Source organism: Miniopterus schreibersii, assembly GCF_964146895.1.
Source record: "Miniopterus schreibersii genome assembly, chromosome: 4".
In the NCBI taxonomy this organism is placed as follows: Eukaryota; Metazoa; Chordata; class Mammalia; order Chiroptera; family Miniopteridae; genus Miniopterus; species Miniopterus schreibersii.
Window position 1 is genome coordinate 73,311,279 of NC_138105.1, and position 24,905 is coordinate 73,336,183.

Genomic DNA, 24,905 nt, shown 5'->3' on the forward strand with positions numbered 1-24,905 from the left:
AGCCCCCTCACTGGGAATAGGATCCCCTCCGCCAGCCCCTGCCTTCGAACTGCCCTGTCCCCTCCAAACGAAGCCTCCATGCCCTTCTCTCTGGGCTGAGCTTTCCATTTAGAGACTTCCAAATCTTTCCAAGTTCAGATGGGGAAACTGAGGCTCATAAAGGGCACAAGGTCACAAGGCTAGTGGAGGGGGTGGGCAGAGATGGGATTTGGAACCACGCTTGTATGATTCTAAGTCCTGGAAATTTATTCGTTAAACCTTTAAACAGAAGGCTTGGCACTATGAGTAATTAGGGAATTGGAGTTTTCCAGATCGGCCTACTTAATCAGTGACTCTATGGTCCCAGCTGGAGTCAGAGAGCTCAGGGTTCAGATCCACCCTCTGCCCTTGCAGATATGTCAGCTTGGGCAAGTAGCTTTCCTGAGACTCCATTTATTTATCTCTATGGAATTAATCCCCTCATGAGTTCTCTATGCAGGTAAAACAGCATGGTAAGCACTCCATACATACACTATTGGCATTATTGTACTGGTGTAGTATTGTAGTGGTTTGCTAAATGACGGTGCTGGTAGGATGGGCTTCAGAGGACAAGGGGTTAACCATTCCTTGCCCACTCCCAATTCCTAAAATTTGCTGCCAGAGCTGGATTAGGTCCAGCCACCCACTCCTGCCCACTTCGAGTGCTTCTGGGAGACTATTCTTGCAGCAAACACTTCCCGCTCTCCTGAAGCTGGGAGATGCTGGGGTGCCTGCAGGGACTCAGCCCCAAGCCTGGCCCCTGAGGGGCCCTGGCTTCCGGGAGAGTATGGGGAGAGCATGTGGGGCAGGGTTGGGCAAGAGAGAGGGGCAGCGCTTAGGGAGACAATATACCAGGAAAGGGTTTTAAAAAGAGGAAAAGGGCCCTAACCGGTTTGGCTCAGTGGTTAGAGCATCAGCCTGCGGACTGAAGGGTCCCCTGTTGGATTCCCACCAAGGGGATGGGACATACCTCGGTTGCAGCTCAATCCCCGGCCCTAGTCGGGAGGCAATCCACGTGTCTCTTTCACATTGATCTCTCTCTCTCTCTCTCTCTCTCTCTCTCTCTCTCCCCCCCCCCCCCAGTCTCTCTCTTTTCCATTCTCTCTGAGAAGCAATGGAAAAAACATCATCCTCGGGTGAGGATTAAAAAGAAAAAGATGAGCCCAGCCAGGCGTGGCTCAACGGTTGAGCATCGACCTAGGATCCAGGCGATCAGGGTTCGATTCCCAGTCAGGGCATATGCCCGGGTTGCGGGCTGCAGCTGATCAATGACTCTCTCATCATTGATGTTCCTATCTCTCTCTCTCCCTCTCCCTTCCTCTCTCTGAAATCAATAAAGATATTTTTTTTAAAAAAGAAAGAAAAAGATGAAAAGGGTAGTACCGGGCAGTGGAGGGTGTGGCTGAAAATAGGGTGTGTGTGTGTGTGGGTGTGTGGAGGAGCTGGGTATTTTCTCTGGGACAATGGGAAGCCATAGAGGGTGTGTGAAAAGGGAAGAGGCTCAGATCTGAGTATTTGAAAAATCCTTCTAGCCCTGGCCTAGTGACTCCGTTGGTGAGAGCGTTGTCCCGTGCACCAAAAGGTTACAGGTTCCATTCTCCGTCAGGACACCTACCTAGGTTGCCAGTTTGATCCCTGGTCGGGGCACGTAGAGGAGGCAACCGATTGATGTTTCTCTCACATCTCTTTCTCCTCCTTCCCCTCTCTCTAAAATAATTTAAAAATATATGTATCTCCTCAGGTGAGGATTTTTTTTAAAGTTAAAAAATTCTTCTCGAGCTCGAATGGGGGCACAGCCAAGGGCAAGCTTTCAAGTTAACAGATTGAGAAACTGAATCCCAGAGAGGAGCAGGGATCACCCGATGGACATCCAGCCAACTCCAACTCAGGCCTCCTGGGCTCACCGCCAAGAAGGCTTGCCTGAGGCCAGAGGAAAGCTGCCAGCCAGCTGTGTGCCATCTGCCGGGCTCCCGATGGCCGTGGGAGGAACAACCAGCCATTTCCTGCAGCTGCCATCAGCTGCGCCACCGCCAACCCTGGGCAACCTCTGCCAGTCGACTTTAAAAAGGAACTACAACTCCCAGCAGACCATGGGGCATGCTTGTACGCATGCGCAAACCTGAGACGTGCGGTTCGCCTGCCCCTGCTGATCCACCGGAGAAACTACACACACCTGCGGGTGCGGCTGCTCAAGGGTTTGGTGCGCAGGAAGTAGAACTACAACTCCAGGAGGCCCCCGCGGCAAAGAGGGCTCTGTTGTTAGAGAAACTACATTTCCCAGAAGTCTCCGTTTCGCAGCTGCGAAGCCTGTGGGTTTCGGAATAGCTTACATCCGGGACGGCGTGACCCGAGGGTAGACATGGCTCTCTTGGGCACATCCCGGAGTTGCCTGTTGTGTCCATTCAGTAGGTCGGCGGCGATATTGGGTGTCAGGTGAGTCCTCGGGAATTAGGCCGGTGTCGGGGGCTGGGGCCAGCTGTTTACCGACCACACAATTTGCCAGTGCCTTGCGCACTTACTGAGCGCCTTTTGCTGTTAGGCTCAGTCCCAGCACGGATGGGGAAGCCCAGGCTTAGAGAGGGTGAGCGCCGAGCCAAAGTCACACAGCGCCCCCTCTGACCTTTCTCGCTGTTGCTGTACCCCTGCAGATGGCTCCAGCCCCAGGCCTTCTTGCAGCTACCCGACGCCTGGGGACTCCCAGTCACGCAGCCGAGCCGGGGCAAGGCACGGGGCAATGAGTACCAGCCAAGCAACATCAAACGGAAGCACAAGCACGGTTGGATAAAGCGCTTGAGCACGCCGGCTGGTGTCCAGGTCATCCTTCGCCGCATGCTCAAGGGCCGAAAATCGCTGAGCCATTGAACGCGACGCTGCCGATGAGACCCCCCTGACCCCCCCCCAAACATTTTCCTCGATTCTCCTGCTGCTGTTTTTGTGAGGAGGTTGGATGACTCAGACATGAGTGCTCCTCCAGTTGCGTGGTTGGCCCAGGGACAGAAGTGTGAAGTTGGGCCGGAAGGGGGAGTAGGAAGTCAGACCTTGCCAAGTCCCTTTTTACGCTTTTGAATTAAGAATTTCCAACATACGGCAACAGTTCATGGAATAGTATAGTGAATCTCGTGTATACACCCATTTCTGACTACCAATGAACCACAAGCCATCATCCCCTCTCCTGTTTTTTGAAGCAGACCTCAGGAATCAGGTTATTACTTATGTAAATATTTAAGAGTGCATCTCTCCAAGATAAGGACCCTTTAAAACTTAATCATAAAACTTTTTCGCACAAAAAGTCAGTAATTCCTTAATGTCATTAAATATCTAAATTTCCACCTGTCTTATATATGTCATGATTTTCACAGGTCTGGGAAAGCTTGTGGGGAGGGGTCTGAATCTTCCACCTGCCCCTTGGGGACATGCTGCATGACCTTGAGCAAGACCTTAGCCCTCTGAGGCTCATTTGGCTCCTATAAAATAAGGTATTTCTTCTTTGCTGTGTTCTTGTTGGAGTAATACTTAGTAGCTTCCAGTCAGTAACTTATTCCATACTTCCAACATACTGGGTCCTTGTCCTCACCAGGCTGTCACTCGAGGGGTAGGGAGTGGGGGCCTGATTTGTACCCAGCCAGTCTGGATACAGCAGAGTCAGGGCTATGGGAGCCCAGAGAAGGCACCTGACTTGGCTTTTGGAAGAATACAGTCGGAAAGATTCCTGAAGGAGGTAGCAGGGTTTAGAAAGGGCCCAAAGGGAGAGAGGATTGGACAGGGGTCAGGATAAAAGGTGGACGAGGGAGGCTGGAAGGCTCCACAATTTGGAGCCCAGGAGATGGGACTGGATCCTTGGGGGGCTGGGGAGCCATGGGAAGGTGTTTGAACAAGACAGTTTGACTTAGTTCAAAGAATTAGTGCAGGAGCTTTTTATTTTTTTAAATATATCTTTATTGATTCAGAGAGAGGAAAGGAGAGGGAGAGAGAGAGAAACACCAATGATGAGAGAGTCATCGGAGATCAAGCCTGCATCCCGGGCATGTGCCCTGACCGGGAATCGAACCTTGATCTCCTGGATCCTAGGTCCACGCTCAACGGCTGAGCCACGCCGGCAGGCAGGAGCTTTTTAGATATGCCGAAACCTGAGGTTGGGACCCCGGGGAGGCTGGAAGTATTATGATGGCCCCTAGTCTTCCGGGGCTGCCGTGGGAACCCGATGAGACACCACAGGAAAAAGCATAGCAAACAAACTAGAAAAAGGAGAGACCGGCTGAACCTCCCAGAGTTGCGGACTGCAAATCCCAAGAGGCTTCAGGGGCGCGGCCTCCGCCCACTTCCGGATTCTACTGCCCTATCGCTTCCAAGTCCCGGGCGGGGTTTTGCTCCCTCAACCGAACTTGACCACAAAAAGGAGGCGTGGCGGCCAATGGGTCCGTGACTTATCAGTATATGGCCAATGGGAGCGCGCAGAGGCCGCATATCCTGGGGCGGGGTTAGAGGACGGACCAATGACGGGAGGGCGACGGCGCCCTCACGGTCGGCTGTACGGTGGCTGGAAGTTACTGTGAGGCGGAGGCTAAGAAGGCGGCTGTGGTGGCGGCGGTGGCAGCTGAGGCAGTAGCTGAGGCGGCGACAGAGGGAGCAGAAGATGGTAAGGGCGGCCGCCAGGCCCGTACGACCCCTTCGCTCGACAAAATGGCGCCGCGAGCCCACCCACCTCCAGTAATCCCCGAATCCCTGAATCCCCCACCTCCCTGTCAGGCTCCTCAGGCTTGGCCCCGCCCCTCTCTCTGACCTATGACCTTCGACCCCTGGATCCTGCTGTGAGCTTCCTGCTGATCCCACCCTGGCTTCTCCGACCCCTCACTCCACCTAGGATTCTAGGCCCTGACACCTCATTCATTTCCGGGTCCCGGGTCCCCTGGAAATCGCCTGGGGTGAGGATGGGGTTCCAGCTCTGGCCTTGTCCTTTGCGCGCCAGGCCTTGGCCTCTCCTATTCAGGTTTTGGGAGGCCGGTCTGGGCATCCGGGCGGGAGGGGCGGGAGAGGGGTCTTGTCATCATGACATGCCCCAAAAGAAGTGCGACATCGCAGACTGTCTGGGTCCCCCAGAGCCCTGACCCCACCCCCACCATTCACGGCCCCGAAGTGCCCCTAAGAGGGAGCAACTTCATCTTTCCGATCCCCAGATCCCTTCCCTGGTAAATGTGAGTAGCAGTAGTCCAGACCTCGTAGGGTTGTGACAGCTTAGGGAACTGACATCATAAAGGGTTTAAGACAGTGAACAGTTAACAGATAAGCTGGGTGACTTGGAATGGGTGACATTCTCTCCCACCTGTCTTCTCATTTTGAAGTGGGGATACCACCTGGTGGTTAGGAGTTTAAAATCCCCCTTAGGCCACTTGCTTATCTTGGAATTTGAGTATGGTGATTCTTTGGCGTTAGGTTCCAAAGTAGGATGGTGACCCAGCTTCAGAGTTGGACTGAAGTTCCCCCCCCCCCACCTGCCAACATTTGGCATCCCCAGGGCTGATGAGATGATGGAAGCTTTTGTCTGGATAAGTCAAAACCCCAGGGTCCCAGCCCACAAATCACAGTCCTTGGGATGTAGTGGGGGATGGGCAAAAGAAGACTTCTGGTCAGGAAGATGGGAAAGTGGGTTCCTAGAGTGTGGGTACCCAAGCCTGGGTGTTCTTGATTCATCACTGTAATCTCATTGCCCACACCCAGTCCATAAGAGGGCTCTGTTGGCTCTGCCTCCAGAACACATCTTGAATCCATCCATGGATCCCCACCCTGGTCCAGGTGTTGCCATCTCCTGCCTGGTTGCTTGCCCCAGGCTCCTCTCTGGTCTCCTGGCCACCATCCTGCCCCCCTGGCAGTTTGTAATTTACCTGAAACCAAAGTGAGTTTTTAAAGGTGTAAATAAGATTGTGACGCTTTCTAACTTACAAAACACTCCTGGGTCTTCCTTGTAACCAAATGAATCCCCAGCACCAGGGCCCTTGCCCACTTCTATGACCTCATCTCCACTCACTGAACTCCTCCCTCCCTGAGCTCCAGTCATACCGGCCTTGTTTTCACATCCTCACACTCCAAGTCCCTACCCCCCTTGTGCCTGCTTGGAATGCTCTTCCTCCTATGAGCATCACCTCCTCAGAGGGCCCCTTCCTGACTGTGGCCTCAGTGTCTCTCTTAGCACACACTACTTTTTAAATTTTCTTTTTAAATAGGTTTTTAAAAAAATGTTTTTATTGATTTCAGAGAGAGGCAGGGGGTGGGGGAGAGAGAGAGAAACATCAATGATGAGAGAGAGTCATTGATCTGATGCTTCCTGCATGCCCCCTACTGGGGATCAAACCCACAACATGGGCATGTGCCCTGACCTGGAATCGAATCGTTACCACCTGGTTCATAGGTCTATGCTCAACCACTTAGCCACACCAACTGGGCAGCACACCACTTCTTTTCCTTATTTTGCTTTGGATGGGTCACTGTTGGGCTACCCAAAAGGGGACTGACACACAGATGTTCAGTGAGTGTTTGCTGAGGCAATGGATGGCTTCTGGGCCCAGCTGTGCTTAGGATTTACCTGTGTGAGGTGAGGATTTTTCCCTGTGTCTGAGGCCTTGTTTTCCTGCTTAGCTGACAGGAAGTACAGGCAGAATCCTGCCTTCATACATTTATTCAGCACAAATGTATTGATGCTAACAGGTGCGTTCTAGGGAGTTCTGTGCCAAGCTCTTTCCTTGTTTTGTCTTATTGAGACTCAGAACAACCCTGGAAGGGGACCCTGTTATCCCTAGTTCATTGGAGAGGCTGCCAGGCTGGGAGGTCACAAGCCAGAGAGGAGCCCAGCCAGGACTGAGTGCAGGTCTGAGGCTCCTGAACCTCTAATTACTCTGCTGCCAGCCCCATCAAGCTCAGGGTGGAGTTAGCCCTGCCTTACCCTCTGCCCTTAGGGAGGTGCCAATCCAGTGAGGGAGGTAGACAAGAAGACAGATGACCTCCTTGGGGTATGAGTGTGGCTCTGGCAGAGGCCCCTGAGGTGTGTGGAGAGGGAAGGGGCAGGTGGGGTTGTTGAGCTAGGTAGAGGTTGGTAGGTGTTTCCCACATGGAGAAAAGAGGAGCATTCCTGGACGGTGGCACAATATAGACTGAAGGTGTATGTGGCAGGAGGCCAGCGAGGACCAAGCCCAGCCAGAGCTGTGGAGGGCTTTGAGCTGGGACAGGACCCCTCCTTATGATTCAGGTCTCTGTGCTTGTATCATTACTGCTTGGCAGCCCTCCCTGATCCCCCAAGACCAGCAGATCTTCTCTCCATTGTCTTGGGCCTCACACAGCATCTCAGGGTAACCTGTTCTCAGGGACATTTTGCATTCACTGTGCAGCTCTTTGGTCCATACCTGCATCCCCTGTATTGGGTACTCCTAGGGCCAAGAGCAGGTCTACTGTGCCCTGGTGCAGGCCTGTCACATAGTAGGAGCCAGAGAAAGCCTGGTCTGGCTGGATGAAGCTGGCCCCATAGTCTCAGGCCGAGCTGGGGCAGGGGTGCTGGGTCAGGGAAGGCAGGATTGAGGGGCTTTGAACTGGCTTTGGAGGAGTACATCACCCAGATAGGAGAGCCACCTCCTGGGTGGAAGTGGGAGGCCTGTCCACATTCCAGCGTCCCTGGCTGGGACACCACCAAGGTCTTACTGGGGCTCCACCAGAGGTGAGGACACCTGCTTCCTGCCTGCCCCAGACGGTGGCAGATCCCTTGAACAGCGGCTTCTCCAAGGATGCAGCACCTAGGCTCAGGCATGGGGATGGACCCCCACCCCCAAGGGGATGGTTAACGTAGCCTCTTAGGGTTCCGAGCCCTTGGATTTCAGACAGGGAAACTGAGCCACTGACATGTCACGTAACAGGAGCTTGGCTTCTGAGGTTGGGCAAAGCTGGATTCATATTGCCTTCCTCATTTTCTTGTTGGCACCGGAGGATCCCAGATGAGTGCCATGTTACCATTCTGCCTCAGTTTCCTCATCCTTATGGTAGGGTGATTCCAGATAGGGAAGCTCTTGGCCCAGGGCAGGCCATGTGGGAAACCCCTCCCTGGCTGTCCCACTCCAGGCATGATGACAGTGTTGCACTCCTGATCTACTGGGAAGTCACTCCCTGCCCACAGCTCTTGGCCTTTATTCCTCCCCTTGCACCCCCATCCTCTTGTGCCTCAGTTTCCTGAGGTGGACATGGCTTCAATTGTCCTTTATTTGTCCATCTTGTGTCTAAGTCCCCCCTGATCTCCAGAGTCAGGGTCCTCCTGCTCCAGAGCCCTCGCTCTTGCTTTCCCAGCTGACGCCAGAGTGTCAGGGACAAAGGACTTTTCAAGAGTTGGGCAGTGAATGAATTCTGTTGCTGGCTCCCCAGCACCTGTGGGCCCGAAACCTCTGGCGCTGAGCCTCTGCCCCAAGCAGCTGGTGGCAGGGAGGAGCAGTCTGCTTTTTCTGTCTCTGGCCCTCACCTTGGGAGGCCTCCCCGCTTCATGGGGCAGCCTTTGGGTTGTGGGTACCCCAGGAACAGCCCCTGAACTGACCCCGGTCTGCTCAGCTTTAGGAAATAGCATTAGGAAAAGTCCAGCCAACTTTAAAAACCTGACACTGACACACTGAAGTTGTATTTCTGAATTTTCTTGGAATTCAGAAGTCAGTCAACCCTGGAATCCCAGTTCTGTGTTGTGGCAGCCCATGTCCTAGCCACTCTGTCCCCTTCTGGTCCCCACCCCCATTTATTGCCACCCTGGCCTGTGGGATTTCTTAGGGTGGACAAGCCATTCTCCTTTTGGGTGCCTACCTAATGAAGGTGAATAAATGGAGACAAGACTGGGAGTTTAATATTCACAAGCATAGCGGGCAGATCTACAGTTGGACAGGCCTGGTCTGACTCCCCACCCTGCCCCACCCTGCTGCTTGCTTGTGGTGTGACTTTAAACAAATGGCCTGTGCTCTCTGAGCCTCAGTTTTCCCACCTCTGGACATGTTACAGGGCTGTTGTGAGGACTCTGACGTAGAATGTGTACTTCCCTTGGGGTTGGTTACTTTTTTCTGGTTAGGTGGCCATCTCAAGCATGTGTTCAGGGAAACTTAGAACAGAAAGAGGGCAACTGGAAGTTACCTGGAAGCCCTATTCACCACCCCACATTCTCCTGGGCTCGCCCCTACAGGGTTTCTCATTTACCCTTTTTTCTGTCTTTTAGGCAGATTTTTTGAAAGGACTGCCAGTCTACAACAAAAGCAATTTTAGTCGATTTCATGCTGACTCTGTGTGTAAAGCCTCGGTGAGTGCAGGTTCAGTGAGCTGGGGGGTGGGGCAGGGGTCTGGGGTGATGTGCACCACCCCAATCAGCATCTCGCTGGGAACAGAGGCTGATCTTTAAGCCTCGCCTCACCTAAGATATTCATGCATCTTCTGATCTGCATTGGAGGGTGGGTGCCAAGTCAAGGGGTGAGGGGACCCTAGTAGACCTGCACTCCTAACCCATGTCTTCTGGACCCTCCTGCAGAATCGACGCCCCTCAGTCTACCTGCCCACGAGGGAGTACCCATCCGAACAGAGTAAGTGGCTTCTGACACTCTGTGTCATCTAGGCTGCTAAGAGGAAAGGTTGGAAGGTGATGTAGGAGGTGACTCATGGGATGCTGGTCAGCTCCCAGCTCTTGGGAATAGTGGGAAGTGTTGCTTTCTCCACAACCCTCCTCATCTCCACACACTGGCATCCATATCCAGCCCCTTGGGGGGCCCCAGTCAGCCCTCATCTACTGCTCACTGGCCCCCTCCCCATCACCTGGCATCAAGTCAGGTGTCCCCTGTCAGCTCCATAACACCCTGAAATGAGTACTGTGGGACAGGGGCCCAGCCCAACCTGGGGTGGGCAGCATGGGGGGAGGTTGTCTAGGTGGAGAGGCCTGCAGGGAAAGGCCTGGAGCCTACAGTGTGGGAGGTTATCATGGCCGTGGTGTTTTATTTTAATCATGAAAAAGGATCCACATGGACCCTGCTGATTGGCTTCTGTGGTCACTGGGGCTCAGCTATGTAGATCTGTGCTCCTGGTTGGCCTGGGAAGACATGTGTTAGCCTACATGCCAGAGCTCCTCCCCAGCCACAGAGTAGAAACCAGAATGCAGTAGTGGACTCTGAATTTCTGAGAAGGAGGGACTCCAGTGCAGCTGTCTTAGGCTCCTGGTAGTGGCTGTGGGCTCAGGAGGGAAAACCCTGAGCTTCCTGAAATCTCTTAGGTTGGGATACTGATTCGAGTCCCAGAAAGGCCACTCAGGGCAGAGATGGCCCCAAAGGCCAAGGAGGGATGAGCACCTTCCTGGGAGGGGCAATGCTGACCAGGAGGGAGGCTGGGCCATCTGCAGCATCTTCCTGTAGCCCCTTCCCGCAACTTTGTCTTTCCTCTTTCTTCTTCAGTCATTGTGACAGAAAAAACAAATATCCTTTTGCGCTACCTACATCAGCAATGGGACAAAAAGGTAAGGCACATGGGGTTCGGGTGCTGGGACTTGGGGAACACAGTGCCCAGCACAAGGGCTCTGAGTGGGGGAAAGACATGGGTCTGGGAGATGGGGGATTCAAATGGGGTCTTGAGGTCTGAACAGGAGTTTGATAGGTGATCCAAGAGAGGGAAGAGTGTTTCAGAGGAGGCAATGGCTGTGCAGAGGCCACAGAGCTCAGGGATGAGCAGGACCTTGGCCAGCCATACCAAGGCTCAGGCACCTCCAAGGCCCTCCTCCCAGAGCCTGCAGCCAGCACTGCCCTGGTGGCAGATGGACTCTAGTGTGATTATCTGGAATCTTTGTTCAGTGGCAAAACTTATAGGTGATTAAAATCCAGGCCATACAAGAGGGTGTGGTTGCCATGAAAAGTCATCTCCCCTCCCGTCCCCCCAAGAGACTGCCTTTTTAAACATACAGGATATTTTTCTCTTTCTGTATTGAAAATCCCTACGTTTTTTTAATTTTATTTTTAATATGTTTTTATTGACTTGAGAGAGAGAGACATATTGATCGGCTGCCTCATGCACTCCCCCTATTGGAAATCGAGCCTGCCACCCGGGCATGTGCCCTGACCAGGAATTGAACCAGCAACCTCTCAGTGCATGGGACGATGCTCAACCAACTGAGCCACACCGGCCAGGGCTCTACATGTTGTTTTATAATGAACTCAGTTTGTTTTCTCGCCTAACATTGAACATCTGACAGCAACCTGCTCTGGGCAAGACTGAAGGGGGACCCCATGGTGAAATGACTGCTTAGAAAACTTGAGCTGGCCCACACTGGCCCCTTCCTCAGCCCTACAGGCCTTAATTCCCAAAAGTGGGGAAAGGAGGTTTTCCCAAACTGGGGCCACTTTCCTCTTCTGTGGCAATGCATAGGCTTCCCTGGGGGGCTCACAAAGGCCCTTGTGCTTCAGTAGAGTGCATCGCTCCACTGAGCATTTGGGGCCATACGTGGGTCATCGTGAGACATGGTGACTCTTTGTAGTACCCATTACAGGCACACAGCTCCAGTTGGACTGTGGCTTAGTGGGGCAGGTGTGGTGAGGGGATGCACAGCCAGGGGCCCTGGGTTTACTGCCCTGCTTCAGGCCCAGCTCTGTGACTCCTGCAGCAGGATTTTGGGAAGTCACCTAAGTGAAGTCTCAACAGCCCTTCTCCTTCCCCATCCCCAGAACGCTGCCAAGAAGAGAGACCAGGAGCAAGTAGACCTCGAGGGTGAGAGCTCAGCGCCTCCCCGCAAGGTGGCACGGACCGACAGCCCAGACATGCACGAGGACACTTAAGACTCATGCTCCCCTATAGGTGCCTCCTGTCTTTGTCTGCTCCTCACCCGCCTGCTGTGTGTAAGCACCCTGCCCGCCCGCCCCACTGGCCCACCCGCCCACACCCCGCCATGCACACCACTTTCAACCTCATAGGAGCCGATGTATTTATTTTCCTTGAGTCTTTATTTATGCTGTAAAATGTACCGAGCGATGGTTAAAGGGGATGTCAGACCCAGTAGTGTGATGTTGGTAGATGCTTCTTAGAAAACATTGTTATTCATCACCCCACCCCACCCAAGATCCCTTCTTCCTGCTCCCCAGTCCTCTTCTGGAGAACCAGTGTGTGTCTGCGAGAATCTAGAGATGGGCCCTGCTGCAGCTGGGTGACGGGTGGGGCCCTTCTTCCCACTTCCATCCACTGGTCCGGCCTTACAGACTTGGCCTTGACTCCCGTTCCACCGGGACCTATTCTGTGCCCGGACCCTGCCTGAGAGTACGCCATGGGGAGAAGTCAACCCTTTCGGAACTTTCTCTTAAGTCATTTTATCATGAACTGGTGCGTGCTCCGTGTCCACCCCAATAAAAGGATCTTTCCTACTTGATCTCGAGTCTTTGCTCCATGAGCCTCAGCTCCAGAGGACGGAGCCACTGAGAGTTGTCCCATCATCTCCAAGAGAAGCCAAGAGGGGCCCCCAAGACCAGCTGGATTCTCTTGTGGGCTTGCTGCAGCCATCTTGCTCAGAGCCAAGACCTGCCTGGACCCACCCTTCTGCTTCACCTGCCAAGTGTCCCTGAGGATCAGGACACCCCCGAAAGACAGTCCACACCACCAAGGACAGAGCTGTGGTGGATCCCACATCCAGGACATTGACAAGCAGCCCACCAGCCACTGTGGAGACAGCCCAGGTGGCCTGGCTTCACAAGCCCCTTGCTCCAAGAGAATGCACATGAGTGCAGCGGAACAAAGGGGGCGTTCAGGCTCCAGGCAGAGGTTTGAGGTCCTCAGCACTGGGCCCAGGGCCCAGGGGAGGGCTGCTTCTCCCTCCACCAGCCCTGAATGGGGGCATGGTATTAGAGGGTGGTGAGGGGTTGGGTCATGGAGCTGGAAGGGGTGCCTGCCCCAGATTATCCTCATGGAGGGTCCTTCCTGAGCCAGATTGCTTGGGCCTGGGCTGCCCAGCACCACTCTGGCGGAAGGTTCCAGGGTAGGCCATCCAGTTGTTTCATGGGGCCAAGGGTTTTTGCCTCCCAGCTCCTGGTGGTGGTCATACTGTGGGCTCAGTGTTGGGTCCCTGTGGTTACAAGGCAGGTGCTCAGGAAATGCAAGCTTGATGGTGTTTGTGCAGAGGTGGCTGAGTCCCTGGAGGCTCTCTGACCCATTAGAAATCCCTAGTCCCAAGGGCTGGTCTGACCATGGGCAGGCAGCTGGCATTGCTGTTTGTTAGTAACTGAGAAGCTGGTGGGACATCAGCTTCAAAGCCATTGGGCAGAGCAGGAGCAGGCAGCACCCACACCCTCACCTCCCTGGCCCTGGTTCCTCTGAATCATGCCAGTGCCATCCATAGTGGGGGTCCCACAGCCATGCCCCACCCCCACCCATATTTCTTGGGTGCAGGCCTTCAGCTGGCTTCCCCCCAATACTGCCTTTAGGTCCCTCCTTACTCTGCTCCACCAAACACCAAACTCTGCCTTCCCACACCTCTGTGCCTTTGCACAGGCTGCTCTCCTGCCTCTAGTGAACCCCAATTTTTCTTCCATGGCCCTCCACAGTGCCCCTTCCTCACACTGGCTCCCCCAGCCCTGGGGTTAGGCCCATTCAGGCTCCAAGACTTTGGATGTGGAGACATGTGAGGTGTGCAGGAGTGATCACACAGGGAAGTCCCAATGACTATGGTCTGACAGCCATCCTGCAGTAGGGCATCCTAGCCATTCCCCAACTCCACCCTGTCTGTCCAGGGATCTCCAAAATGCACCATCCCCTCAACATTTCAACTCGGGGGCAAGGTGCCTTCCGATTTTCATGCCCCAACTTCTTCCTACCACCCCTGGCTCCTGAAATGGCAGCCTAGGAGGTGGGTGTACCAGGAAGTGCAACTGATAAGGGAAACAGTGTCGGCCCAGTCACCCTGCAGGGTTGCAGCTCAGGACCCAGACCTAGCACCCAAACAGCTGAGTCTTTTCAGCATTTGAGATTTCTTCCTTTGTTTAGGAGGCTGAAGACATAGCAGGCTCAGTAGCTCCTCCCAGGGGCCTGGAGTTGACCCCAAAATCTGGGCTGTCTTAGAGGTGGTACAGTCCAGAGTTTTTCATGTGGCCTCCAGATCCAGTTCTTAGGAGGAGGCACCAAGGTTACAAAATAGGAGGAACATCCACCTCAGGCTTACCAGGCCCCAAGAGTCAGTGTCAGCCTCAAGTCACTGGGGCCCCTGAACTGTGTTTCCATTGCTCCATCCTCAGGCACTGTTGAAATATACTTTTTATTGCATTTCTGCCGTTTTACAAAAATATGACAAAATAAATTAAAAACAAATAATTGCCTGTTCTGTGTGTTTTGTTGTTTTGGGGGGGTTTCATTTCCCCCATTCTAGTCAAAAGGAAAACGGCAGATAGGGGGAACAGGCCCTCACCCCAGGAGGGGGAGGCCAATAGTGGGAGCTGAGAGGACCAAAGCATGTTTTCTGGGCAGTGGCCACCCATTGGTGACTGCTATTGCATGAGAACAGGAAGGCAAGGTGCCAGGCAGAGCTAATGCCAGCCACTTGGCCAGCATGCAGCCTGGGGGCTGGGGCTGGGAGAGGCTGAAGGGGACTCAGGGGGCTCAGAGGATGGTGGCAGAGGCAGAGGCGCAAGGCTGTAGAAGCTGGTGTCACCTGGCAGGGGCTGGGGGGCTGGCGGGGGCCCAGCCAGGGCACATGGCGGGCACTCTGCATTGGTGGCAGGGGCCTGGCGGGGGGCAGCACCTTCGCCTCCACAGCCCCAAGGCCCATCCCACTGCCAACAGCTGGCGGGCGGTGTTGGGGGCCTGGGCAGAGGCGTTGGCGTTGATGGCACGGGGCTTCGGCTGCTGCGGGTGCGAAGGGCTGGGGTGCTCACTGGGGCCAGTGCTGTCCCTGCGGAGGTGAGAGGGGCTGTTCCGGAGAATGCCGCCCCGCTGTCACCAGACCCCACTCAGAACCCTGCCTGCACTCCCTCCCAGCTTCTAGGCACATCAGGGCCTTATTGCTTCTGATCAGTTTTGGGGTGCATCCCCTGCCTGCAGCACTGTGCCTTTCCCCCTCTGGGGAGACGTCAGTCTGAGGAAGTCCCTCTGACTTCAGACCTAAGTCCTGGTCGTGCAACTTCCACCTCATGGGCTCCCTGGTAATGGGCAGCTGGGCTCCTGGCTAGGGTTGGGACAGGTGAGGTGGGAGAGGCCAGGGGTGAGGCCTGCCTCTCTGCTCAGCTGGTGGGTGTAGCCTGTGACCAAGCTGGCTGAGCTTCCTGGTTGGGCAACCTCCAGGAAGGCCGCCTTGAACACTGGGCTTCAGGATGGGGACTTGCATAGAGGCCTGGGGGTCCAGTACCCCCAGAGTGAGCTGGGTATAGACTCATGGGGGCAAGAGAGGCTGGGCCAGGTGGTGAAGGGGCCTCCTTCATCCCTGCTGGCACTGGAGCTTGACAGGCCAGGTGCCCTGGGAGGGCACCAGGACAGGGGGCATTGGCATCCCTCCCTGGGGTAAGGAGGGTCAGGCACAGGGCTCCAGGCACTGGAGGGTCCTGGAGAGACTGAGCAGTCTCTACTGAGAGGCTTCAGGTACCATGGATCCAGGTCCCCAACCAAAACCAGAGACCAGGCCACTTCTGTCCCCTTCAGCCCCTCTCCCCAGGCCTGGCTACCCTACCATACCCCCAAATCCCAGCCCAGAGTCCCCACCCCCGAGTTAAAGCTTGTGACCTGAGCCTTCTTCTTCTGGCCGGAGGACATCTGGCTCCTCAGCCGCAGCCTCGTCCGCAGGCCCACTGCGCTGGGCCCAGCCGCTGCCACCGCCACCGCCACTGCCACCACCACTGCTACCACCAGGGGTCCCATCCAGCCGGACCTGCCCGCCCACCCCATTGGCCCCGGCCTCAGCCCGGGCCCCACTGCCAAAGGGGAAGAGCTTGCTGGCATGGAAGGCCTTGGGTGGCGAGTGGCTGCGCTCGGGCTCCCGCCGGGTCTCAGGTGACTTGAGGAACTTGAAGCTGAGGAAGGCAGGCAGGCGGGTATCGCTGCCTGTGGGTGACTGAGCCGGGGTTGGCCGCGTGGTGGGGCCGGGCCCAGTGCCTGCTATTGAGGACGTGGCCCCTGACGACAAAAACTTGCCCTGCAGCGGGATGATCTGCTTGAGCTTCATGACATTGTTGGGCGCCAGCAGGGACCCTGGGCGCTTGGGCCGCTCGGAACCGTGGCCACTCACCCCACTGCCCTTGGCCTTGGCTGAGGCCTTCTCAGGGGCAGCGGGGTCCGACCCAGAGCCCTCGGCCCGGGTCTCCTCACGGCCGCTGGTGTCACGCTCCCGCCGGGCATGGTGCTCTGCATGGCGCTGGCGCTCCTCCTCCTCCCGTCGCCTCCGCTGCTGCTGCTGGTAACGGTGTTGGGCCTGGCGCTCGTGTCTCTGCCGGCAGAGTGGGCCATTAGAGGAACTGGGAAGAGAGGGTGTGTGAGCTCTTTGCAGAAGTGGGGAAAGATCTAAACACTTATTGGGTGCTCACTGCATCTCTTGACCCACACCAGTGCTTTCTGAAAACTGAGAAGAACATTTACTGGCCGCCAACTGTCTCAGCCATGTGCCAGAAACCATCTTACGAATTGGTAGAGTATAAACAGATATTGGGTCTCAGTGGTCTTCTGCTTTCTAGAAAACTGGCAGGAGACAGAGCCATGACTGGCACAGAACAGAGTCCACACTGGCCAGTTCAGTTGCCACATGTGGCTTTGTCAATGTTAATTCAAGTGTGCATTAGCCAGCTGTTCTGAGGGGCTACACGGGCAGCAGGCACAAGGCATTTCCATCACTATGGAGAGCTCCGTGGATTGGATTTGGAGAGCTCCAAGGGTTGGCGCCCATGAGCTCATTGACCCATTCTGAAGCTTTCTGAGGAATGTGGCAGAGGCTGGTCTTCTAGGAAGCATCAGCTGTGTCCCTGACCCTGAACGGGATGCTTCTGGACAAGCTGGTGTGACTGAATGTTCAGAGTACCAGCCTGGTGCTGGATGCCTCCAGGATTCCAGAAGGGACCAGGTCCATTTGGCACACTAATTATTACACCAGGCTCTGCACACTTGCCTTCCTGCTAAGGCCAGGGCCACCAGCCAGGCAAGGAAATGGCCCAATGAGCAGAGCCCATCCCCATCCCGAGTACCTTGAAGGCCTCCCGGCGCTGGTACTCGAGCTTGGCCATCTCCTCGGCCACCCACCCTGGGATGTCAGGGATGGCCACATGGATGAGGTACTTGAGAAGCAGAGCGAAGTGCTGAGGTGATAAAGGAGAAGGTTGGAGACTGCAGGCTTGGGGATGCCCGCCAGCTGCCCGGCTTCCTTGTCAGACTGCCCAGCTTCCTCACCTGACCCCCCAGCCCTACCTCAAGCACTACCACGGACACAATGGCCGCCTCGGGACTGAGCCAGGGGAAGAGGCGCTGCAGCTGCCCGCACTGGCCAATGAGATAGCAGTTGACAATGATTGCCAGGACACCCATGGCCTCCATCACCTTCTGCAGGGGGACACAGTGGGGCTCAGGTGGGGTCAGCCCTCCTTTCTGGGCCTTGTGCTCCTTCCCAGTGCACCCCATCTCCCTGTGCACCTCAGCTTGGAGCCCTTGGCCCTCCCACACCTGCCACTGGCCGATGCTCTCGACCCGCTGCCCAAAGGGCCGCTGCAGCCCCGTGCACAGCTTGAGGGCATCACTGCGGATCTCAATGAGGTTGTTGACCAGGGCGCACAGCGCAGCCAGGGGGAAGGCAGACGAGAAGAGCACGACGTAGCCAAACTGCACGAACATCTCCTGGTAGTCCTGGAACGTGTCCTGCGGGCGGGCGCCTGCTCAGACCAGGACACCTCCTCCCTTAGACTACCTTTCTCTGTCAAGTCCACCTCCCTTAGGTTATCCCATATGGACCCCGAGCCTCCCCTTCTGGCAGGCTCCTGATTACATCAAGGGCCCGTTATTTGCCCACACCTCCACCATCAGACTGTGCCCGCCCCTCTGAGGGCCCTGCCTCCACCCTCAGACACCTGCCTTACCTCATACTTCTTCATACAGCTCTCAAGCTCAGCCTGGGTGAGCTGGGGTGAGTGCTCCTCCTCGGGCGGGTCGATCCAAGAGGACCGATTCTGCCGCCGCTGCTTCCGGGCCAAGTTGCCTGAGCCGGCCTCCAGCTCTGGGCCCCCATCTGGCCCCTGGTCATGGCCCTCGCCCCCAGCCCGGCGGAGCAGGACAGCTGGGGGCTCCCGCTCAGGGCTGCCAGGAGCCCCCTCCACCTCATCATCCTCCTCGGCTAGTGTGAACACGCCTGGCTCCAGCCCCTTCTCCACCATCGTGGGGCTCCCCTCCTCCAGGAGGGCTTCCGGACTTGGGCCAGGCTGATGCCGCCCAACCCCCCGCTCAGCAAAGCTGACCTTCTTTAGCCGGAGCCCGCAGTCCAGGAGGCCGCCCTCCTCACCCTCGTCCTCGTCCTCCTCCTCCTCTTCCTCCTCGTCCTCGTCGTCCTCCTCCTCCTCCTTGGCCCCCCTCAACCCGTTCCTCACCTCCCCACCTTCCCCTGTGGGCCGCCGTTCCACTGTGGCCTCTTCCTCCTCCTCGGGTGCCCCGCAGCCCCCGCTGAGACACCTGCGGCCCCCTCCGCCACCACTGCCACCAGCCTCTTCGGCCTGGGGTTCAAGGTGGCAGGGTGCAGGGCGCCGAAGGCTGAGCAGGCCAAGGAGGGCCTGGGCCAGCTCCCAAGCGGCCCGCAGGCTGAGCTCGCCTCGGCCCAGCCGCCGGTACAGGTGTGGCTGTAGGACCTCGCGCACATTCTGAAGAAACTGGCGGGTGATCAGCAAAGTGGCCAGCATCTGGGGGCAGGAAAGGTGCACAGAGAGGCTGCGTGGGGAGCAGGCAGGGCCCTGGGCACCAGGACAAGCTACGAGGATGGGGCCCCCGCCCTCCCCGAGCACATTTCCAGGCACCTCCTCTGAACTCAGTTCCTAACTCTGCCCTTTGGGACAACCCTGGACAGAGTCCCCAGCCTCTGCAGCCTCTATCACTGTTCACCTGCCACCAACCACAGCCCAACCAGTCATGGTGCTCCTAGCCAATCTTGCTGTGGGCTCAGGGCCACCCTGCTTGCAGCACCACCTGGGAGCTCAGCCACTGCCCAGGGCCTTGAGTGACCCCTGCCATCTGCACCGAGCCAGTGGAGCCCTATCCCCTCATGGCATGCACCCTCAGCTTGTCATGAGGCCCCCAGCACAGCCACACTGCCTGCCCAGCGAGGCCCCTCAGGCTCGCCACCTGCCCATACTTTGGCCTGGGCCAGGTGCAGGAGCCCCGGAGGGACAGGAGGAGCAGGTGGAACCGCAGGGCCACGAGCGGGGCCAGCACCGCCCGAAGCTGCCGCTCGAGGCTCTGGGACAGGGACAGGACGAGCAGGAGCTGTGAAGGGACCGACGAACAGGCAAATGGACAGATGGTGGGCAACAGACAGAGAGAGGACACACAGATGGACGGATGGACAGAAAGGAGAAAGGGATGGAGGAAGGGGGAGGGGCTGGAGAGCCCGTGGACCCCTTGGGCCAGGTCTGGCCCCACCATTTGCCACCATGGGGGCGGGGCACTACCTCGAGTCAGGGTCTCACCTCTTTCAAGCGCTCCATGTCCTTGAGGTAGAAGCCAATGTAGAAGAGGCTCAGGTAGGAATTGATGAACTGGAACTGTGGGAAGTAGCTGGGTGGTCATCCTCTTGCCCCTTGTCCCCAGGAGCCCTGCCCTGCCCCACCTGCTGGCTACCACTCACCAGAACAACCTTAATAATGAGGTGCTTCTCGTAGGCGCTCTCCAGCCGATAATTCTCTGGGGATCAAAGGGGCAATTGAAGGGGAGGCCTGGATTCCCTGTGGGCACTGAGGATCTTCCTCCCCACAGGAACCTTCCCTTAAAGGTCATACCCATGTCATTGAGCCATATGGCAAGTTTCTTGTAGCCCTCTGCACTTATGCTGACCAGCAGGGCCAGCACGACCTTGGGCAGGAACCTGGCAAGGCGGGGCAGCCCCTTCACACTCAGCACCAGATCCTGCAGGGGCAGAGAGTTCATGGGTCACCCTGGCAGCTGCTCTAGGCTCAGGCTGGACCTGGACAGGTGGTCACCAGGTCCAGGCTGGGGCCAGGGCTGGGGACTGGAGATCACCTGCAACTGGAAACAGCCGAGCATGAGCAGGAACACGCAGGCCAGGCAGGTGAGGCATAAGGGAACACTCACAAACAGCTGAAAGAACAGCCGCTTCCAGGGTGGATAGTAGAACTCCTCGGCCCGGGTCACTGGGCTGATGCGTCGCACACCCTGTTGGAGGGAGGGGCCAGGTCCAGCTTGGAGGCAGAGGGGCTGCCCCGTCCCCCCACACCCTTACCAATCCTTTGAAGTCTATCTCCCTCCAATATGTCTTTGCTTTGCCAGTGCCCCCTTCCCAGTCTCTCAAATCCAATTTCCCACCTTTCTCCTCTGGGTATGCAGGTCTCCCCCCCCCCCGCCACTTGGCACACCCTTTTTGATGCTGTAGCTGGATTTCACACTTCCTATCTTTGTTCTTAGAGTGTTCCCCACCTCCACCCCCCATTCTTGGGAGTCCTTGGACTCAGCAACCTCTGACTGACCCTGAACTGGGGTCGTGGCTCCTCCACGGTTTCCCCTGGTGAGTCCAGTGTCCCCCACTTGTAGGCCAGCTCTGCCCCCCTCCGTTTCCACTCTTCCAAGAATAGTGTTGACCAGACAACGTTGAACAGGGCAAAGACCACACAGGATACATCCTGGCTTGTCTGGGGGTGGCAGAGCAGGGTTCAGCTATTTTCCAGGCTGGCCCAGGGAGGAGGGTGTCTCAGGTGCCCCAGCCCACACCTGGCCCATGCCCAGCACCTGATCGGCTTCTGTGAATGTGTACAGGACAGAGCCAAAGACAGCTGGATATACCATCGCCGACGTATAGAAGCCCAGCCAGGCAAAGTACATGGCAATCTTCACACCAAAATAGTCGCAGATCTCATCTACAGGGGTGGGTGGGTGGGAAGGGGTTCCCAGTCAGCCCTGCCCTCTTCCTGGGATTCCTGCACTCCCCCAGCCCAGGCCGCACCTAGGGGCTGGTTTTCACACACAGCCTGCACCCATGACTTCATAAGACGGTTCAGGATGCGTTGCTCATGGACCGGGAACACTTGCTGGATGATCCCACGGGCCGCCAGCTCAGGGACTGTTGGGAGACAAGAATGGTAACCCTTGGCACTCTGCCTGTACCTGGCCTAGCCATACCCCTTTGGCTGAAACCCAAGTCACAACTTTTTGCCTGCTTTTAAACCTGCAGAGGCTCTTCTCAGAGGAGGAGTTCTGGGTGGGTGGAATATCTGGTTTTCCTCCAGAATTTGGGAGATGTAGGCAAAGGTGGGAAAGGGTACAGGAAACCTAGAAGGGTGGGGTCCCAGTGGGGAACCACGTTCTTAAATAAAGCCACTGGCTCATTGCTCTGTATGTCTGAGGAATGGCGCCAAGTTGGCATCAGAAGGTGAATTGCAATGGCTGATTTCCTGGAAAGGAAACTGAGGCCCAGGGCCACACAGCACAATACACGAGAGTGTGCTGTCCATGGTCCTGCTCCTGCCTTATCCCAGACCCAGAAAAGGTTCTTGTGGGATGGCCACTTGGGGGATAAGCCCCACCCTTTGCTAAGGCCACGCCCCTTCAATTCGTGGGCTCTAGGCCCCACCCGGCTCTTTGCTAGCCCAATTGTTGTATCTAGGCCCCGCCCTCCTGCCGTAATAGGCTGTCCTCTAAGAGGCCCACCCAACTAACCACACGTGGAGGGTGGGCCCCGCCTCACTCACTGATTGGCTGGTCCTCCAGGAAACGTACATTGTGCAGTGCCTCACCCTGCTTGGCTCGCAGGTTCTGAAGCCAGAATCTGATGATGCTCTGGCGCTCCTGCAGGGGACAGGGCATGAGTACAGCGAGTAACTGCCTGCAGACTAGGGATGTGCAGGATGTGCGCTGCGGGCTAAGCCTGCACACCTGGGAGGTGAAGAAGCGTAGCTCACTCTCCACGTTCTCATAGATAAAGTCCTCCTCGCAGGAGAAGCCGCGGGTACCCCCTCCAAACTCAGCCTTCACTGCTTTACGCAGACCCAGCTCGTCGGCCCCTCGGAGTAGGCTGCGGGAAGGCAGGGGAGGCGGATCACGGGAAGACCCTGGCTCACCATCCTGGAGCTAGGGATGGTGCACCTGGCGGCCGCCTGAGTCATAGCGCGGCTGGACCTTGTAGTTGGTGCTTGGAAAAGCAGGGAGCTGGGTGTCAGGGTCAGCGAGAGGCCAGGGCCAGGGACTCGCCTCTCATATGTGGCGGTGACGAAGAAGGCATAGGCACGCGTGTGGCGGTGGTGGCGGACTTGCACTATGAGCTCAGGGATGCCCACACGGATGTGGTTCAGCAGCCATAGCAGCGTGTGGTCGTCCGTTGTATCTGCCAAGGGACGCAGGGGCTTATGACTCTTGCCAGGATGGGTACGAGGCCTCTTACAGACTCCCACTCAGGGGAGCCCAACTCAGGGGAGCCCGGTCTGAGTACTGTGCTGGTGGGCACAGGTACCTGGGAAGGTCATCAGTACGTCGCAGTTCTCCGTGGGCACAGTCTTCATCCAAGCCTTGTGGGACACCAGGTATCGACCCGCTTGCAAGAGCCGCTTCCCAAAAAGCTTATCTGGGGGACAGACCGGGGTCAGGCCACTTCTGGACCAGGAGCCTGGCCTCCAGCCCTTGCCCCTGCTCACACTCTCGCCAGGGCTCCTGGGCACTCTGCCTGGCTTTCAAGGCCCTGCAAGCTCTCGCCTTGGCTTGTTTCCTTGCCTTCAAGCCCCTGCACCAGCAGAACCCTCCTCCAGGAACGCCCTTCCCCTAGAACCTCTTACAAATCTTACTCATTCTTGATGCCCAGCTCTGCCTCCGAAACCATAATTGATGGGGCACTCACTCATAGTCCTGAGAGCTTCACCATATTATGTCAGCGAGTCCTCACATCTGGGTGTGGTTCTTACCCCCATTAGATAGGTGGGGAAACTGAGGTCCAAAGCATTTAAGTCACGCGCCCAAGGTCACACAGCGGAGCTGGGGTTCGAACCCCAAACTGTATGATTCTGTACCCTTTGCGGAGGGGAACTCTCAAGCGCATCCCTGCCTGGCTGCGATCCGGTAGCCCAAAGAGTGACCGGGCTTAGCCTGGAGTCTGGGCTCTAGGAGGGGCGTGTCCGTGTCTCTACGCTGGGACCCCCGCCCGCTGCACCGTTCTGGCGGCGCCTGCTCTGCCGCAGCCGCAGTGCCAGGCCCCTCCACTGGACTCCAGGCCGGAGTCAGCTGACCCCAATTCCCCTCCCCGTCCAGCCGCCGCGCGTACCCCAGGCACCTGCAACCCTGACTGATGCAGCCGCCGCACACCTACCCAGAACTCCGGACGCCGGGGCTGCAGGCTCGCCCTCTGGCGGGGGCCTCTTGCCCCGCTCGCCCTCCAGGGACGTGCCCCCAGCTCCAGAGGTAGCTTCGGCCATGGCAAGGGCAGGGGAGGGCAGGTCAGCGGCTGCGGGCGGCCGAGGCGCCGGGGGTCCGCGAGCGCATGGGGCCGGTGCAGCCGCGTAGCGCGCCAGAGGAGGAAACAAAGGCCGCGCCCGCCCGCGCCAGCCGCCGTCCCGGCGTGCCCGAGCGCTGCTTCTCGTCCCCGCCCGCGCCGAACCTGAGTCTCCTGCTCGCCCAGCGCGCGTCGCACTCGGGTTCTCGATTCCGCCCTAGTTGTTTTCTGGGTTTGGTTCTCGCCCGCCTACCTCGCGCTCTGGTGCTCGTTCCCGCCCGCACCGAAGGTGCATTCCCTCCATGTCCCCGCCTGAGCCAGATTCTGGGTTTCATCTCCGCCCGCCCCAGATTCTCCGCCTGAGTTTCCCCATCTGAAAAGGCGCTTTTGGAATCTGAGAAGGGCGTGAGCTGACTACAACAAGAGGTTAAGAGGGGGAGGCCTGGTCTGGGGAAATTCTGGGTAATAACTTCAACTACCAAAGCAGGAATGTGAATAATTATAGCAGGTCCTGTCTCAGGGCCTTAGCCCAAGCCCTAGGACACTGCCCAAGACGTCCTTCACCACCTCTTCCTCCAGTCCACCCGTGCATCCATCAGGATGTAACTAACCTTCTCAGAAAGGACTGGATAGAGTTGCCAGTTTAGCAAATAAAAATATAGTCCTCCCAGTTAGATATGTTATCCTAAAAATAAAAGACCTTTCTAATTGAGAAGCAAAAATAATTTATTTGAGATCAATAAGAATGGCTATTTGGGAAGGACTGATTAGGGCAGAGGCCCAAATAATGTTGCAATTAGGAAACAAAGGCAATGGGTATTTATGAGAAAGAGAAAGCGAACAATTACATCAATAGCAGGAAGGCATTTCTTTTTTCTTTTTTAAAAAATATATCTTTATTGATTTCTGAGAGAGGAAAGGAGAGGGAGGGAGAGAGATAGAAACATCAATGATGAGAGAGTTATTGATTGGCTGCCTCCTGCACGCCCCCGACTGGAGATCAAGCCTGCAACCTGGCATGTGCCTGTCGAGGAATCCAACCGCGATCGCCTGGATAATAGGTGGATGCTCAACAGCTGAGCCACCCCGGCCCGGGCAGGAAGGCATTTCTATTGGTGCGGATAACATAACATAGTGACATTAACTCTAAACAATGTTTTAAAATTTCAGTGCAGTAGTCATAATATCTTTCTTGTTATCTTTGCAAACTTCTTTGGAAAACAAATTTGCTTAGACCCAGTCCAAAAGGTAGATTTGCCCTGTTTTAACATTCCAAATGTTT

General features: G+C 56.4%; 3 protein-coding genes across 5 annotated transcripts; 2 read left to right on the forward strand and 1 right to left on the reverse strand.

The window, feature by feature from the left end:
* Nucleotides 1-2,334: 2,334 nt before the first annotated feature.
* Nucleotides 2,335-3,347, forward strand: MRPL34 (mitochondrial ribosomal protein L34). The gene is made up of 2 exons (XM_081135537.1): nt 2,335-2,451; nt 2,667-3,347. Exons 1-2 carry the CDS (start codon nt 2,378-2,380, stop codon nt 2,878-2,880), a joined length of 288 nt encoding a protein of 95 aa, XP_080991663.1. The 5' UTR covers nt 2,335-2,377; the 3' UTR covers nt 2,881-3,347.
* A 1,164-nt stretch (nt 3,348-4,511) lies between these two features.
* On the forward strand, nt 4,512-14,340 carry DDA1 (DET1 and DDB1 associated 1). Its single transcript, XM_081135328.1, has 5 exons — nt 4,512-4,654; nt 9,239-9,319; nt 9,545-9,596; nt 10,455-10,516; nt 11,715-14,340. Exons 1-5 carry the CDS (start codon nt 4,652-4,654, stop codon nt 11,823-11,825), a joined length of 309 nt encoding a protein of 102 aa, XP_080991454.1. The 5' UTR covers nt 4,512-4,651; the 3' UTR covers nt 11,826-14,340.
* ANO8 (anoctamin 8) lies at nt 14,271-23,791 on the reverse strand. 3 transcript variants are annotated; one of them, XM_081135324.1, is made up of 18 exons: nt 23,501-23,791; nt 22,655-22,765; nt 22,396-22,528; nt 22,081-22,219; nt 21,897-21,993; nt 21,152-21,268; nt 20,938-21,065; nt 20,679-20,840; nt 20,215-20,367; nt 19,974-20,100; nt 19,823-19,878; nt 19,665-19,739; nt 18,072-18,881; nt 17,662-17,853; nt 17,410-17,541; nt 17,190-17,300; nt 15,742-16,441; nt 14,271-14,917 (listed from the first exon to the last, which is right to left on the reverse strand). In XM_081135324.1, exons 1-18 carry the CDS (start codon nt 23,604-23,606, stop codon nt 14,553-14,555), a joined length of 3,714 nt encoding a protein of 1,237 aa, XP_080991450.1. In that variant the 5' UTR covers nt 23,607-23,791; the 3' UTR covers nt 14,271-14,552. The 3 variants fall into 3 exon arrangements, with proteins under 3 accessions (XP_080991450.1, XP_080991452.1, XP_080991451.1); XM_081135326.1 differs by having other exon boundaries at nt 17,632-17,853; nt 23,501-23,787; XM_081135325.1 differs by lacking the exon at nt 17,662-17,853 and having other exon boundaries at nt 23,501-23,698.
* Nucleotides 23,792-24,905: the final 1,114 nt, after the last annotated feature.

Bases quoted from the DNA above. Each gene is read 5' to 3' on its own strand.
- DDA1 (XM_081135328.1), top strand. The intron at 9,320-9,544 runs GTGAGTGCAGGT...ACCCTCCTGCAG, and splicing joins ACTCTGTGTGTAAAGCCTCG to AATCGACGCCCCTCAGTCTA. The intron at 10,517-11,714 runs GTAAGGCACATG...CCCCATCCCCAG, and splicing joins ATCAGCAATGGGACAAAAAG to AACGCTGCCAAGAAGAGAGA.
- ANO8 (XM_081135326.1), bottom strand. From the start codon at position 23,606: ATGGCCGAAGCTACCTCTGGAGCTGGGGGCACGTCCCTGGAGGGCGAG. The intron at 17,542-17,631 runs GTGCACAGGGAG...GTCCCCCTGCAG, and splicing joins GCCAAGGGCTCCAAGCTGAG to AAGGTGATGGAGGCCATGGG. The intron at 16,442-17,189 runs GTACTCGGGATG...CTCTGCCGGCAG, and splicing joins AGCGCCGGGAGGCCTTCAAG to AGACACGAGCGCCAGGCCCA.
- MRPL34 (XM_081135537.1), top strand. From the start codon at position 2,378: ATGGCTCTCTTGGGCACATCCCGGAGTTGCCTGTTGTGTCCATTCAGT. The intron at 2,452-2,666 runs GTGAGTCCTCGG...GTACCCCTGCAG, and splicing joins GCGGCGATATTGGGTGTCAG to ATGGCTCCAGCCCCAGGCCT.